The following is an 18349-nucleotide window of genomic DNA, read 5'->3' as shown; positions in this document are numbered from 1 at the left end:
AATAAAAGGACTTGGTTGTATGAAAGACTTACCCAAATATATATCAGTAGAATGCATTAGACACACCGTAAAATGTTCTTCATCAAAGTAGAATGAACAATGCATGTAATAAAAAGAAACGGTAACACTTTACTTGACGGTATCTATATAAACAAAAACTACATGACAAAAACTGAATGACACTTGACAGAAGCGACTGACATAAGCGTTATGTTATGTCATAAACATTTATGACTTGTTTCTAATATTTATGACACGTTTATGACAGTGTCATGTTACTCTTATGTAGATACCATCAAGTAAAGTGTAACCAAAGAAGCATTTACAATAGTTGTAATTTCTGTATTTTATTCAGCAGGACATGCATCCCCCCAGTCAGAGTTCAGAGTTGTGCTGCTGGGATGCAGAACATCTGGGAAGAGTTCATCAGGAAACACCATCCTGGGCAGAGAGGAGTTTGACCTGAAGAGAAGAACAGCTCAGTGTGTGAAGAGACAGGGAGAAGTAGCAGGCAGACAGGTCACTGTAGTCAAGGCTCCAGGATGGTGGATTAATTTCAACCTCATAAACACTCCTGAGCTCACTAAACAGGAGATTGTGCTCAGTGTGTCTCTGTGTCCTCCAGGACCTCACATTCTCTTACTGATTATAAAAGTAGGTCATTCTTACACACAAGATGTCATTAGAAACATCCAAGAACATCTGGAGATTCTCAGTGACAGAGTCTGGAGTAACACTATGGTGCTGTTTACCTGTGGAGACTGGCTGGGAGACACAACCATTGAGCAGTGCATTGAGAGTGAAGAACACCTCAGATATCTGGTAGAGAAATGTGGGAACAGATATCATGTTCTCAACAATGAGGACAAAGGTGACAGAACACAGATCACAGAGCTGATGGAGAAGATGGAGGAAATTATCTCTGGAAACGGAGGCTGTCACTATGAGATGGACAGAAAGAGAGTGGAGGAAGTGAAAGAAAGGAGGGAGAAAGAAGAGAGAGCAACAGAGAGACTGATGAAGGTGGAGAGGCAAAGACAACACCTGCAGTCGCTGAAGCGTGAGTTTGTCTCATTGATGTGTTTTGTAATAAAAAATAAAAGTTTGTCTATTTTTTTAACTGCCATAAATTGGGTAATATGTGAATTCAGTTAAATAAAAGGACTTGGTAGTATGAAACATTTACCCAAATATATATATCAGTAGAATGCATTAGACACACCGTAAAATTTTCTTCATGAAAGTAGAATGAACAATGCATGTAATAAAAAGAAACAGTAACACTTTACTTGACGGTATCTATATAAACAAAAACTACATGACAAAAACTGAATGACACTTGACAGAAGCGACTGAAATAAGCGTTATGTTATGTCATAAACATTTATGACTTGTTTCTAATATTTATGACAGTGTCATGTTACTCTTATGTAGATACCATCAAGTAAAGTGTAACCAAAGAAACATCTACAATAGTTGTCATTTCTGTATTTTATACAGCAGGACATGCATCCCCCCAGTCAGAGTTCAGAGTTGTGCTGCTGGGACAAAGAACATCTGGGAAGAGTTCATCAGGAAACACCATCCTGGGCAGAGAGGAGTTTGACCTGAAGAGAAGAACAGCTCAGTGTGTGAAGAGACAGGGAGAAGTAGCAGGCAGACAGGTCACTGTAGTCAAGGCTCCAGGATGGTGGAAGAATGTCAACCTCATAAACACTCCTGAGCTCACTAAACAGGAGATTGTGCTCAGTGTGTCTCTGTGTCCTCCAGGACCTCACATTCTCTTACTGCTAGTACAAGTAGCTCAATCTATCGCGCAGGATGACATTAGACACATCCAAGAACATGTGGAGATTCTCAGTGACAGAGTCTGGTGTCACACCATGGTGCTGTTTACCCGTGGAGACTGGCTGGGAAACACAACCATTGAGCAGTACATTGAGAGTGAAGAACACCTCAGATATCTGGTAGAGAAATGTGGGAACAGATATCATGTTCTCAACGATGAGGACAAAGGTGACAGAACAAAGATCACAGAGCTGATGGAGAAGATGGAGGAAATTATCTCTGGAAACGGGGGCCGTCACTATGAGATGGACAGAAAGAGAGTGGAGGAAGTGAAGGAGAGGAGGGAGAAAGAAGAAGAGAGAGCAACAGAGAGACTGATGAAGGTGGAGAAGCAAAGACAACACCTGCAGTCGCTGAAGCGTGAGTTTGTCTCATTGATGTGTTTTGTAATAAAAAATAAAAGTTTGTCTATTTTTTTAACTGCCATAAATTGGGTAATATGTGAATTCAGTTAAATAAAAGGACTTGGTTGTATGAAACATTAACTCAAATATATATATATCAGTAGAATGCATTAGACGCACCGTAAAATGTTCTTCATCAAAGTAGAATGAACAATGCATGTAACAAAAAGAAACGGTAACACTTTACTTGACGGTATCTATATAAACAAAAACTACATGACAAAAACTGAACGACACTTGACAGAAGCGACTGACATAAGCGTTATGTTATGTCATAAACATTTATGACTTGTTTCTAATATTTATGACACGTTTATGACAGTGTCATGTTACTCTTATGTAGATACCATCAAGTAAAGTATAACTAAAGAAACATCTACAATAGTTGTCATTTCTGTATTTTATACAGCAGGACATGCATCCCCCCAGTCAGAGTTCAGAGTTGTGCTGCTGGGATACAGAACATCTGGGAAGAGTTCATCAGGAAACACCATCCTGGGCAGAGAGGACTTTGACCTGAAGAGAAGAACAGCTCAGTGTGTGAAGAGACAGGGAGAAGTAGCAGGCAGACAGGTCACTGTAGTCAAGGCTCCAGGATGGTGGAAGAATGTCAACCTCATAAACACTCCTGAGCTCACTAAACAGGAGATTGTGCTCAGTGTGTCTCTGTGTCCTCCAGGACCTCACATTCTCTTACTGCTAGTACAAGTAGCTCAATCTATCGCGCAGGATGACATTAGAAACATCCAAGAACATGTCGAGATTCTCAGTGACAGAGTCTGGTGTCACACCATGGTGCTGTTTACCCGTGGAGACTGGCTGGGAAACACAACCATTGAGCAGTACATTGAGAGTGAAGAACACCTCAGATATCTGGTAGAGAAATGTGGGAACAGATATCATGTTCTCAACAATGAGGACATAGGTGACAGAACACAGATCACAGAGCTGATGGAGAAGATGGAGGAAATTATCTCTGGAAACGGAGGCCGTCACTATGAGATGGACAGAAAGAGACTGGAGGAAGTGAAGGAGAGGAGGGAGAAAGAAGAAGAGAGAGCAACAGAGAGACTGATGAAGGTGGAGAAGCAAAGACAACACCTGCAGTCGCTGAAGCGTGAGTTTGTCTCATTGATGTGTTTTGTAATAAAAAATAAAAGTTTGTCTATTTTTTTAACTGCCATAAATTGGGTAATATGTGAATTCAGTTAAATGAAAGGACTTGGTTGTATGAAACATTTACCCAATATATATATCAGTAGAATGCATTAGACACACCGTAAAATGTTCTTCATCAAAGTAGAATGAACAATGCATGTAATAAAAAGAAACAGTAACACTTTACTTGACGGTATCTATATAAACAAAAACTACATGACAAAAACTGAATGACACTTGACAGAAGCGACTGACATAAGCGTTATGTTATGTCATAAACATTTATGACTTGTTTCTAATATTTATGATAGTGTCATGTTACTCTTATGTAGATACCATCAAGTAAAGTGTAACCAAAGAAACATCTACAATAGTTGTCATTTCTGTATTTTATACAGCAGGACATGCATCCCCCCAGTCAGAGTTCAGAGTTGTGTTGCTGGGATACAGAAATGCTGGGAAGAGTTCATCAGGAAACACCATCCTGGGCAGAGAGGAGTTTGACCTGAAGAGAAGAACAGCTCAGTGTGTGAAGAGACAGGGAGAAGTAGCAGGCAGACAGGTCACTGTAGTCAAGGCTCCAGGATGGTGGAAGAATGTCAACCTCATAAACACTCCTGAGCTCACTAAACAGGAGATTGTGCTCAGTGTGTCTCTGTGTCCTCCAGGACCTCACATTCTCTTACTGCTAGTACAATTAGCTCAATCTATCGCGCAGGATGACATTAGAAACATCCAAGAACATGTGGAGATTCTCAGTGACAGAGTCTGGTGTCACACCATGGTGCTGTTTACCTGTGGAGACTGGCTGGGAAACACAACCATTGAGCAGTACATTGAGAGTGAAGAACATATCAGATATCTGGTAGAGAAATGTGGGAACAGATATCATGTTCTCAACAATGAGGACATAGGTGACAGAACACAGATCACAGAGCTGATGGAGAAGATGGAGGAAATTATCTCTGGAAACGGAGGCCGTCACTATGAGATGGACAGAAAGAGACTGGAGGAAGTGAAGGAGAGGAGGGAGAAAGAAGAAGAGAGAGCAACAGAGAGACTGATGAAGGTGGAGAAGCAAAGACAACACCTGCAGTCGCTGAAGTGTGAGTATTTAACAATCTTAATCTCTTGCCTATGAAACATCGAATCAAATATATCATAATGTTAATTCTTATGGCCATGGAAGAAATTAGTAAAATAGTTAAGTTAGTTAAATTGAAGCAACACTGCATTTGCTTTACACTTGATTGGCTAGTTTTTATCTGCCTGTTATCTTTGGTTTCATCTTCAAATTCATTTTGATATCATGTGCATCACATGTAAACACATGTGCCGTTCCCACTAACAATCCAGGATGTGCACTATAGTTCTGTGTTCCGGGGCGTAAGTCCCTGTGAAAATGAAAGAAAAGTTTACACATCAGTCCATTGTCAGCTGTATCGCCAGACATGCACCAACATTTAGCATTGCCAGTGGGGCTGTAAGTGGTGTGTACAAGGTGTACATGCACTTTTGGTGGTTAGCTCACTAGATTTAAACCAAAACTCCTTACTGTTGCTTAAAGTTCACAAAGTTCTTATGATAACATGGTCATATAATGTCAAATATATTTATATATTCTTTTCAGCAGGGAATTCATCCCCGCGGTCAGAGTTCAGAGTTGTGCTGCTGGGATACAGAAGATCTGGGAAGAGTTCATCAGGAAACACCATCCTGGGCAGAGAGGAGTTTGACCTGAAGAGAAGAACAGCTCAGTGTGTGAAGAGACAGGGAGAAGTAGCAGGGAGACAGGTCACTGTAGTCAAGGCTCCAGGATGGTGGAGTAATATCAACCTCATAGACACTCCTGATCTCACTAAACAGGAGATTGTCCTCAGTGTGTCTCTGTGTCCTCCAGGACCTCATATTCTCTTATTGCTTGTAAAAGTAGCTAATTCTTTGACAGTGGACAAGAAACTAAATATTCAACAACATCTGGAGCTTCTCAGTAACAGAGTCTGGAGTCACACCATGGTGCTGTTCACCTGTGGAGACTGTCTGGGAGACACAACCATTGAGCAGTACATTGAAAGTGAAGAACACATCAGGTATCTGGTAGAGAAATGTGGGAACAGATATCATGTCCTCAATAATCAGAACAGAGATGACAAGCAGGTCACACAGCTGCTGGAGAAGATTGAGGAGATGGTAGCAGGAAATGGTGGACGTCACTTTGAGGTTGACAAAACTCTTCTACAGGAAGTGGAGAACAAGAGGAGACGTCTCACTACAAGAGCGGAGGACAGAGAGACAAGAGCTTACAAACAGGAGGTTATGTTTAAATATGTCATGGGTGAGTGTTTTTTTAGACAAATCAAGAGACATGATTAGCTATTTGTTAGAATTAATGATGGAGATGCAGGGATCAAGTAATATGAAATTGGAGTACAATGGAGCAAAACATTATTTGGTGATATTCACAGTGTGTGTGTCTGTGTGTTTGTGTGCGTGTGTGTGTTAATTATAATTTAATCAATTGTTTTTACAGGTGAACCACAGCCTCTCTGTGGGATAAAGGTGATGCTCCTGCAGTATGTTGAGGAGTTCACTTCCGAACGAAACACAGACCGTGACAGAGGAGAGATGGCAGAAGGAGTCACTCTTCAGTGTGCGGAGGAAATCAGGGGAGGTCGAGAGATCACTATAGTTACGATGACACCAAGTAAGAGAAGTCTAGAAGAGACTAAAGCAGAGTTGGTGTCTCTGTGTGATCCTGGTCCACATGCTTTAGTGCTGAGCATTGACACAGATCTTCACTTCACTGAGAGAAGAAGGAGACAATTCCAGACACATCTGGGGCTTCTGGGGGACAGAGTTTGGGATCACGCCATAGTGATGTTTGACTCCTCTGATGACCTGTCAGTGGACAGGAACATTGAGGAGTACATTGAGAGTGAAGGAGAGGCCCTGCAGTGGCTGGTTGAGAAATGTGGGAACAGATATGTTCACTGGACAGGTGAGGAGAGCAGGCCAGGTGTACTGAAGAAGGTTTATGAGTTAGTGGTTCTCAATGGAGGAAGCCATTTCCAGTATGAGGAAGGGAGGACAAATGAGACCACAGCAGCAGACTGGAAGATGGAGGTGCAGCAGTTGGAGGAACAGATGGAAGAGATTGAGCTGGCAAAGAGCAAGGACACTGCCCCCGATAGTAAGTGTAAATATGTTATGAACATGATGTTTGACTCAGAGCAAACATAGTCCACTCCCGACTAAGTGGCAGAAGTACTTTCCTCCATCATTGAACATGGCAGGTCTGACATTCGTTCAGTTAGAAGTAATGTACTAAAAAATAAAAATAATAAATAAATAAAAATATAAAATAAAAATAATAAATAAATAAAAATAAATAAATTAGTATTTGTATATAGGTGTTTTCACTAGTGTTGGTTCACTAGAACAGTGGTTCTCAACCTTTTTTCAGTGATGTACCCCCTGTGAAATATTTTTTCAGCCAAGTACCCCCTAACCAGCACAAAGCATTTTTAGTTGAGAAAAAAGACTTAAAACAGAGCACTGTGCCATCAGAATTACCGCTTCAACCACGACTCCATCGTTTGAGTTTTGACAGTGATTGACAGGTGATGGTGGGTGGCATGTGACAGGTTGGGTTGAACCATCCTGGTATAGGGGGGACTCTGGGTTTTTAGGATAATGAAATTGAATAGCCTACTGAAATATAAAATTCATTTTATGAACTTATATTTTCCTGAAATATTTATTAAATAATTGTTTTAAGTATTTTAAAAGCATTTTTTAAGTAATTTTGCATGGATTCTACTTTTTAAATATATGTATATTTTAAAATCTCACATACCCCCTGGAGTGCCTTCACGTACCCCCATTTGAGAACCACTGCACTAGAAGTACAAATAATATTAGATAGTTCAGTTCAATAAAGTTATAGAAATATTACAGTATACAGCAGCTGGAGGACCTGAATGAGGAGAATGAGCTGGTGAAGAGCATCGAGCCTCCCCTCATGGGTCAGTTGTGGTTTTGGTTTATGAGGACAGTGAGCTTAAAGGAACCGTATGTAAGATTGTGGCCAAAACTATTACAATCACTTGCACCATACTGGTGCAATCACTTTCAAATTACTGTAGAGCGGTGTATCCCCTCCCCCTCCCCCCTGACTGACAGAGCTGGCAACCCGGATGCCGAAACACTACTGACTTTGTGATTAGTAAGTAGGTGGAGGGTGGCGCATCAGGCCAAAACACAACATGACACCATCAACATCAATTGAGGGCTGCAACTTCACTTTTTAAATGACAATATCCTGGCCGGACTACTGCAGTGTTTCCTCTAGGATTTTTTTAAGCAGTGGGGGCAGGCCTGTCCGAACCCACCCCCCCCCGTCACCCCGTCCCACGGAACTGACAACTGACACTTCGCTGCAACACAAACAATTATATGTATTCACTAGGGCTGTCAAAATAACTGATTAATTTCGATTAATTAATTTGAGAAGAAATAACTGATTAAAACAATTAGTGCAGATTAATCGATTCCGTATAACCTTTGACCCCGAGCCGTTCTAGTCAGTAAAAATTAGACTGTAAAATGAAGGAGAGAGAAGAAAATGTGCTGCCTGGATCATTGATTGGAACATTTACTTTTAAAAAACGGCCTGATGGTGTTGATAAAAAATAAAGTGTTGAAAATAGTCCTCTGCAATGTCTGCAGCAAGGAATTTGCATATCACCGGAGTTCATCAACTCTATAGTTGCACATCAATGCAAAGAAATAAGTGAGAATCAAGTCCAGTTGGAGTGCTACCAGGAGCTTTGTAAAAACTTTGTAAAGATGGTGCTCTTTGGTGACAGGCTTAGTTCATTTTAGAAAAGTTGTAGAATACCAAGGCACTCATCTTCTTTGTAGTTAAAATGCCTTTATTTTAATGGGCACAACATAATTAAAACACTTCGACGCGTTTCGGCATGAAGCCGTAATTAATTTGAATATTTTAATTGATTGACAGCCCTAGTATTTACCTCTATTCACACACAATGAGGCATTATTTTCAGTTGTGATTGAGCTGTATATTTGGAGAATCTACAACAGGTCTGCACAATGAATTTTGAAAGGCAACTGTGCCTATTGTGCGTCTGCCCCATTTCTGATACCGTGGGGGAAGACAATTAAACCGTGGGGGGCCGCCACTACCAAATCAACATAGAGGAAACACTGCTACTGTTGTCAGTGATATTATTTAAAATGAACATGATTTCTTAATGTCTAGTGACATATCAGGGCCATTTTATGATTAATTGAAATACATTTCTTACATATGGTTCCTTTAACATGAACAGTTAGTTAGGCAACCACATTAAGACTAGTGGCAATTCCCCTGTGTATTTTGAGATGATTCTTTTTTGTGGTATCAAGTAACTTTAGAGTATAAGTATAAGTATTTATACTCTTTTGATCTTGTGATGGAAATTTGGCCTCTGTTAAACATGTTAAACTCAAATGTACAAATGTATGATTTTGCATGATTGAGCCTTTGGGACCGAAATTCCCAGCTACTGACATAACTTTAGGACTAACATGGCGGGCCCCTAATTGCATTGCCCTGTTCTAGATAGATAGATAGATAGATAGATAGATAGATAGATAGATACTTTATTGATCCCCAACTTGCTAATTGCATTGCCCTGTTCTAAACCACTCTAATACAATTGAATACAACTACAACAAATACATACATATAAAGTCATGTTTATTGTTGAATGTGTGGTATTAAATGACAATGCAATGCTGAATTTTGTTTCTGGAAAAATGTGTGTTTTTCTTTCAGTGACAGGTGATGATAAATCTGAAAAAACCTCTGGTTACGGGACATTCATCTCAGACACAGCATCTGAAGCCCCATCAGATCAACACTCTCTGATGTCAGGAGGTACCAGCTCTGGGATTGGCTCTTTAACATCTGGAAGACTGGGATGTCACAAAAAGTGTGAGGATCTTAACAATTTAAAATTCATATATTTAAATTAATATACTTAAGCAAAAAAATATATCCAATAATGACATTTATTGAGTCTTTAGATCATCTCAGCCAAATGTATGAACAAATGTGCACGTTTGCTTATTGTTTTCCATATACAGTACCCTCAAGAATTGTTGCCACCTTTGGTAAAGTTGACTAAAAACAGGTGCCAGAAATTCTGGAAGGTATTTTGGAGTGCCTCAATATAGGGCCTCATGTCTGACTCCCATGTTTAGTGGTGATACATTATCAAATTAAGCAAGTTATGTCAACATTTCCTGGTTGCCATCTTTGACATTGAATGCAATCGCAGAACAGGAAATAACAGCGTGTTATGATCACTGAGCTGACTAAACTTCTCCGGACCTGATTCAAAATATGCTGAAAAAATTCACTCTCTCTCTCTCACACACACATACACACACACACACACACACACACAGCTCAGAGCAGCCATGCGTACCTCTATCCGTATTCCATCTCTCTGTTATACACATAGCCTGCTACAGCATAAATGCATAAAGACCTAACAGCCATCAATTTGCCTTATAGCTTAATATTGAAAGCCAAGTCTGGCATCAAGAGTAAATCAAATGGACAAAACACTACACTAAGACGAGTGCAGGTGAGGAGTGTTGGTGCTGAACTCATCCTTCCCCCCCGCTTGTGCCTGAAGCACCAACTGAAAACACTGTACATGAAAAACACTGCCTATTTCCATTTCATCAATGTGCTGCTCTCACTTAAACAACAGCACCATGTCCAAAACTGTTAAATGTTAACTGTAACCTACATTACACACATTTACAATAAAGCAAGTATCACCTACTACGTCCTTGAATATGTCCACAAATATAACCAAAACAATGTTTGTTTTTGTTTTTATTTTTTATTTTTATCTATTTTATTTGTATCTATTTTATTTATTCATTTTGGTTAATGATTGCACATTGAATATGGAATAATATTAAAAGGAAGATTTTGGGGCCGAAGGCTAGGTTGAGGAGACTTGGAGGGCCATCTGGACAGGATATGATGTCATAGACATCTGACTTTCGCCTACAAAAAGGATAAAGGTGGTATCCTTGTGCAAAGAAGAGCTTTTGGGTCCCTTTTTGTAGGCGATCCCTACCCAGTTTTAGAAAACCTCCAATCCAACATACTTTATACAGTACCATGGGATCCCATGAATCAGCTGTGTCTGATTTTTTCACATGAAGGTATCACTGGTCTGGCTACAGGTATAACTCCATACTGACAAACATATTGACTTCCACACCATGGTCTCAGATTTTTGCTAATCTTTTGTCCAATATGTCTATTGTGTCCTATAGACAAACATTTCAGCCAGTTATCTGATTTAATTTCCTGTTATGCCTTTTCAAGCATGAAGGACAAATTCATGGCAATGAATCTGTATTTCATATTCTACCTACATGAAAGCATTTATTTTATTTTAGAAATGGGCAGAAATGGGACTGTGGATTAGGTTGATACATTTTTAATATCTCAATGTAATTCAGTCACAAAAAGGAAACCATGTCTTTTGTATTATTTTCACAGTTAACAAAGTCCCAGAGCTATCAAATGTATGTGGGCCTCACGTCATTGGGGAAGATTCTTCAGAAGACACTTTTCTGGACCAAGATGTTTTGGATTCTGTAGACAATCCTGACTGGAGGAGAGACATGAGAGAACTGTCTGATAATATGGCTGAGTATGAAGATTTAGATTTACATTTAAATTGATTTTATGATCTTAATGAATCCATGCTTGTTTACAGGCACTGAATTACTCCGATTCAGCCATAGTTTGTTTGGTTTTGTTAATTGATTTTTTTGTGGCCCCAATACCTTAACAATGTTTCAGCCACCATGTCAGTTTGTAATTAAAATCTCCGCTCTTTAAGGTTGGACATTTCATCAGGCAACATTTTGTGTCAGTATTTCAAACAAACAAACTGCTGCAAATCCTGTGAAGATGTTGAAGACACCTCACACTGGATCCTGATGGAACCCTGTGTTTCCATGGAAACAGGAGTCCCAGTGTATAAACACAGCTCTCCACCAGGAAGTTTTGAGTGCACAGTGTCTGGTTTGCGCTGGGTGTGTGCGGTTGAAGTCTCTCTACAGTATCACTTTAGTGACCCCAATGTATTCAGAGCAGAGCTTGCCATGTTGCAGTATGAGCCAATTGGTCCCTTGATGGACATCAAAGTGCTCTCAGGTGAACTGTTGGAGGCTCATCTGCCCCATTTTGCCTGTCTGGAAGGTTCAGACTCCTCTCTTAGAGAGGCTGTGAGAGTTCTGCGTGAGGTTGACAGCAGTGTAACTCTAGAGAAATGTGAGCTGACCCGCTTCCACGCAAAGCTCCTCAAGCCCTCCTTCTCACTGACAGAAGTCCTGGTGAAATTTGGAATCCCAATGAAAGCCCATCTGGATGTGTTAATCTACCGGACCAGAGTGACACCCCTGGTTCTACTCACATACGTTGTGCCGAGGGATGCTTCCATGATTCAGGCCGTTGAGGAGGATTTACGAGAGACACAAGATGCTAAGAAGATCAAAACGCATCGACCAGATATGTCCATTTGGATGCACACAAAGTTTAGCCTGAAGTCATCTGCCAGTCATGCTAGAAGTTCCCCACCAGAGATCACCCTAAAATACATCAGACCTCCTGACCTATTCCGGGTGGTCGTTGATAAAGCAGATGACTGTTTTGATTTGGAGCTGATCAGTGAAGGGCAGTCCATATGGAAAGCTACACTGGAAAGCTTTGAATTTGGTGAGACTGGAGAAATGGCATGCAGTCATGAAATGCCCTCAGCAGCATCCAGACGTTGCCAAGTCATGACCCACAGAGAGGTGGCTTACACAAGCAGAGCTGCCAGGACTGATGAGGAAGAAGGGAAAATGGCCTCCATGTCAAACAAAGGTAAATAATCCAATGCTGACCTTTAAGAAAAACAATTATGTACAGAATAAAACATTTGAAAGATATTTTAAACCTAGAAGTTTGTTCTTGTTTTGCATTGAACATGATTTGGATTCAGGTAACTACAAAATCTTACTGCGGTAGAGCATAGCAACAGTAGCAGCTAATGTCAAAAGTCAAAATCTTATGTTAATGATCTCGTTCTAGATCGACTGTTCATGATTCGTCCTGATCTCATCAAGAAAACATCGGGAGCTCTACTCCGAGATCTGTTGGATGAACTTCAAGCTCCGCCTCATGTGATAAGCAGCAGGGAGGCAGAAGACGTCCTGCAGAGGACCAGCGTGCTGCAGGACCAGGTGACCTCCCTCATCGACATGGTGCTTAAAAAGGGGGACAGAGCATGTGGCATCATGCTCTCCCTCCTTAAAGAACTGGACAGCTACCTTTATCAAGACCTTGGCCTGTAAAAACAAACCTGTGGCATCATGCTCTCCCTCCTTAAAGAACTGGACAGCTACCTTTATCAAGACTTCGGCCTGTAAAAACAAAGTTTGTAGCGCATGGTCTCCCTCCAGGTGAGAGAGGAGGCTGCATCATATCATGACTTCACTGTACAGACAATATGACAACTCAGAAAGAGATCAAAAGATGGATATATGTTTAATGTATGACCAATATGTTCATCACATAACTCTGATACTTTATGATAAATTGTTATTGAAAAGACATTTTTCGCTTTCCAGTTGTCACTGTTGATTTATTTTTATAACCTATTAGGGCTTCTACTAGCTCTTGGATTAGATGCATTTGTAGCATTTTGAACAATATTTACGTGTATTCTATGATCTAGGTCTATAATTTATGGTTATGTATGTAATCTACTGTATATAATCTATGTTTTTTTCTCAGTTAATGCTGGATAGGTTATTTCACAATTTTACGTAGATGTTAACTGATGCATTATAATGTATCTTAACAACCAAAAAAATGAATAAAGTTGGGCGCTTGTGAGCCTTTCAAAAGAATTGGGATCAAAGTTGTTCTCTTTGAAGGATGGGTCTGGGTCATCTACTGACCTGCACCGATTTGGTCCAAATGCTTCTCAGACCAAGCCTCACAACAATGTCGTTTTGAAAGCTTGTATGTGACAACCAATCAAAATCAGCAAAAATGTGAACAATGCTTTTGGAAGTGATGGTAAATGTCAGCTGTTCTTTAGTTGTCATAGAGCTTGATGTGAGTGTTTACAGTCACACCCGTGGCAAGATAACATCAAGCTAGTGACTAGGCTGTGCCCTGCCGCCAGTCTCATAGGACCCCTCATCATTGCTTGATGTTGTATTTTGGTAGATCTTTCCTGATTTGAGTCCCAAAGTATTTCCGTTTGATACATTTGTGAGAGCATTTTGTCTGTGTGATGCATAAAGCAACCAACCACCTCCTACTGGACACGACTACGCTGGTTTGTCTCTCTCTACTGGTGCTGCAAGATTATCGCAGCCACTGCCGGTCAGCTGATCCGAGCTAGTACCGAGAGGTTGGGTTACACACATACACATACACACACAAATGCACACAAACTCACACACATCAGAGTGCAATATTTAATTCAGTACCAGGCTATTATGAGCTTTAAAGACAGATTAGGTGTCATACCTCTTCTTCATTGGTTTGAAGCCACTGCTGGTCATCTGATTCGAGCTTGCAGGAACAGGTTGGGTTACACACACACACACACACGCACACACACACATACACACAACAACACACACACACACACTTATATACACACACACACACAAACACACACAGAGACAGACACATACATCAGAGTGCAATATTTAAATCAGCACCAAGGGCCTCATGTACGAAGACTTGTGTGGATTTCATACTAACATTGCGTACGTGTAAACCTGAAAAGTCAAGTCAAGTCAAGTCAAGTTTATTTATATAGCACATTTCATACACAGAGGTCATTCAATGTACAAAAGTAGAGCACGCATAAAAAAATCGGGGGTTTTCACAGTGGAAAGCCCCTGCTGAATGGGGCTCCCAGGAGTTACCTCTCTAGTGTGTTTTGATCTGGGGTTTGGATCAATGTACACTACAATGTGAGTCTATTTTGGACAAACGTGTCTTCTAAGAAATATAAACATTTAACAATATATCCACAAGCAGAGATAATCAGGGTCCAATCAGAATTGAAAGAAGTGCCCTTGAAAAGCTTGAAGGTCACTCAGTAAATGGGACAAACTACAAGTACACCAAATTTCACATTTAAACATAAAGATCACAAAAATCTAAAGATATCAACATGTGGCAGTTTTAGTTTTAGTTCTATGTGTAGAATCTGATGTTAGTCCATGGGGTGTGGTGGTGACTGTGTGTTTGGTTTGGTTGTGATTGGACCTTTATCTGAGAAGAAAATGGTAATAGATCCATTATGACCCATGTACTGAAATCAAATCAGTGTTTTAATCATTCTTCTCTCTAACTTGTGTCAACATTACCCCATACCACTCACTGTTTGTGTCAACATTACCCCATACCACTTAATGCTTGTGTCAACATTACCCCATACCACTCACTGTTTGTGTCAACATTACCCCATACCACTCACTGTTTGTGTCAACATTACCCCATACCACTCACTGTTTGTGTCAACATTACCCCATACCACTCACTGTTTGTGTCAACATTACCCCATACCACTCACTGTTTGTGTCAACATTACCCCATACCACTCACTGTTTGTGTCAACATTACCCCATACCACTTAATGTTTGTGTCAACATTACCCCATACCACTCACTGTTTGTGTCAACATTACCCCATACCACTCACTGTTTGTGTCAACATTACCCCATACCACTCACTGTTTGTGTCAACATTACCCCATACCACTTAATGCTTGTGTCAACATTACCCCATACCACTCACTGTTTGTGTCAACATTACCCCATACCACTCACTGTTTGTGTCAACATTACCCCATACCACTCACTGTTTGTGTCAACATTACCCCATACCACTCACTGTTTGTGTCAACATTACCCCATACCACTTAATGTTTGTGTCAACATTACCCCATACCACTCACTGTTTGTGTCAACATTACCCCATACCACTTAATGCTTGTGTCAACATTACCCCATACCACTCACTGTTTGTGTCAACATTACCCCATACCACTCACTGTTTGTGTCAACATTACCCATACCACTCACTGTTTGTGTCAACATTACCCCATACCACTCACTGTTTGTGTCAACATTACCCCATACCACTCACTGTTTGTGTCAACATTACCCCATACCACTTAATGCTTGTGTCAACATTACCCCATACCACTCACTGTTTGTGTCAACATTACCCCATACCACTCACTGTTTGTGTCAACATTACCCCATACCACTCACTGTTTGTGTCAACATTACCCCATACCACTCACTGTTTGTGTCAACATTACCCCATACCACTCACTGTTTGTGTCAACATTACCCCATACCACTCACTGTTTGACTAAGAGAAAAACATGCCGAACATAGAAATGAAAGAAATGAATGACAGACAACTTTAACTAAAATTCTTCATTTAACTACAACCCCAAAACAGAAAAAGTTGGGACGTTGTGTAAACTGTGAATAAAAACAGAATGTAATAATCTGCAAATCTGTTCAACTCATATCTAGTTGCAAAAAGGACATCAGTGCATCACTCCACCAGTCAGGCCTTTATAGTAGAGTGGCCAGGTAGAAGCCGTTTTTTGCTAGGAGTATCCCAAAAAGAACCTCAACGACTCTCAGACCATGAGAAGTAAAATCATCTGGTCTGATGAAACGTAGACTGAATTATTTGGCCACAATTCCCAAAGGTGTGTGGAAGGATCCAGGCACTGAGCTGCACTGATGTTCTTCTTTACACTTCTCCCATCCTCTCAAAGGAACTCAGGATCTCATTCATAGAGACCATCGGGTCCTTGGTTATCTGTCTGACAAAGGCCTTTCGTCCCGGATTACTCTGTTACTCTCGATTAGTTTGGCTGAGCGGCCAGATCTAGGAAGACTGTTGGTTGTTCCAAACTTTTCCATTTGAGAATGATTGAGGCTACCGTGCTCTTGGGCACTTTCAATGCTGCAGAAATGTTCTTGTATCCTTCCCCACAGACATGGGCAGTATTTTAATTATATGTATTTTAAATACGTATTTAATTACTTTAGCGTATTTTGTCATTTGTATTTTACAGGATTGAAACAAATCTAATATAGTTTGTAACAAAATACTTTCAGGGATTGTATAGAGTATTTTAAATACTTTAATACTTAATACTTAAAAACCTGTCATTTTTTCTCTGATAAGCAAACATTTCATCACTCAGTTACTAACCATTACATTTTTTTTCTTTGTTGTTTCTTGTTGTCTACGGGTTACTCCATAAGAATAGGGTGGGTACCCAATGATATCCCTTGTGCAATTCCCTATGTTCAGCTCTAAAGTTGACCTAAGTAGCGATTTGTCCATACAAATACTAATTTCATTACCCTTTTGGAAGGACAGCGTAAAATATAAACCCATTTTTCCTTTTTCTTGCAGTATTGCCACATTGTGACCAACGTAAGTGTTAGATACAACTTTTCTCTTTTACGATCCCCTCTGGACATGTCTGAAGTTGGAAAAAATTAATAGAAAAGTCAACTGAGGGTCAACATGGGTTGTAAACCCAATTTTTTTTTTGCGCCGCCAATTTAATATGGAGCCCAGACATGGACCCCATGACCTTGAGTACCTAATAGCTGATGTTCAGTCTCACCAATTTGACTTGTCTTATGCAAATCTTTCTTTTTTATTTTCCACCCTGAACATGAGCAAAATGCCCCATTGACATCAATATGTTTTATATAGAGTCACCACACTGCCACCTGTGGTAGCTCTATACAAAACATATTGATGATGTCAATGGTGCATTTTGCCCATGTTCAGGGTGGAAAGTGAAAAAGAAAGATTTGCATAAGACAAGTCAAATTGGTGTTTTTAAAAAGAAAAGATCATGGAGAATAAAAACAAATATATTAAAATGTATATTCCCACAAGGTGTTTAGGAGCTCTGAAAATGAGAACCAAAATGATTTTTTAGACTTCTAAGGTCTGCTGTTCAGACCCTGAAGGAATTTATTTTCTGTTCATTGTTTTTTGTGAGAGTGTTTCTACTTATCTCAGTAAGGAAAATAAATCAAGAGCCTATGTTGAGTACAAATATGTCTTCTGAAGGCTTAAAGGTGCCATGTGTAATGTCCACCAAAAAATCGTCATACTCCACATTCCATAAAAGATGGGGGCAGTATACCCCAAGTACTGTATGTCCCAAGTACGCCCACAAGCCGTGCGAGTTATTCGTGTATGGCAGTTTGGCTGGCGGTTATGTTGCCCGCATACCGCCTCCCATGGCCGAAACTGGTATTACTGTATGACACCTGTCGGGCTGTGGCTAGTAATTTAGCATGCTAATTCAGGTTGATATCTCTGCAGCACTATACCTTGTCATTTTTTTAATGACATCATCGCCCTTATTTCTTCTTATTCTTTTGATGCGTGTAGCTCATTTTTTGGGATATTTTAACCTCAATTCTTACACATGGCACCTTTAAACAGAGCCCAGCCAAAAACTCCAATACAATTTGTATCAACTTTGAGGGACAGCTATGACCATGCAGGATTATCCAGACCAAACCTGACGATTTTGCTACATACTATTCCTATTTATGTACCAGCATGCAAATGTTGAGCCTCCTACATGGTTTAGTTCTTGCGCTGTGGGCTTGTGAACTTTGACAAAAAAAAGAGCCCGAACAAAATCGACACCCCCTCCCCCTGTAAAACTGACTGTATCTTGGAAAGTATTGATCTTACATAAGAGTAATTTTACAGTGTGTCTCCTGGGTAACATAGGTACACCTGGTAATTTTTT

General features: G+C 40.2%; 2 protein-coding genes across 2 annotated transcripts in view; one reads left to right on the top strand and one right to left on the bottom strand.

Annotated features, from left to right (window-relative positions):
• The window catches only part of LOC121719390 (NACHT, LRR and PYD domains-containing protein 12-like), a 705660-nt gene that overhangs the window by 274530 nt on the left and 412781 nt on the right, over positions 1–18349 (bottom strand). The window lies entirely within an intron of this gene.
• The window catches only part of LOC121719376, a 176079-nt gene that overhangs the window by 13425 nt on the left and 144305 nt on the right, over positions 1–18349 (top strand). The window contains exons 8-12 of the mRNA XM_042104889.1: positions 356–1060; positions 1501–2208; positions 2662–3369; positions 3809–4516; positions 5041–5477. Of these exons, the coding sequence (XP_041960823.1) occupies positions 356–1060; positions 1501–2208; positions 2662–3369; positions 3809–4516; positions 5041–5477 (3266 nt within the window). The remainder of the gene's footprint in view (positions 1–355; positions 1061–1500; positions 2209–2661; positions 3370–3808; positions 4517–5040; positions 5478–18349) is intronic.

The sequence above is a fragment of the Alosa sapidissima genome, chromosome 9 (genome assembly GCF_018492685.1).
Source record: "Alosa sapidissima isolate fAloSap1 chromosome 9, fAloSap1.pri, whole genome shotgun sequence".
NCBI lineage: Eukaryota > Metazoa > Chordata > Actinopteri > Clupeiformes > Clupeidae > Alosa > Alosa sapidissima.
The sequence above is the reverse complement of the archived record's forward strand: the minus strand, read 5'-3'. Positions and strand labels throughout refer to the sequence as shown.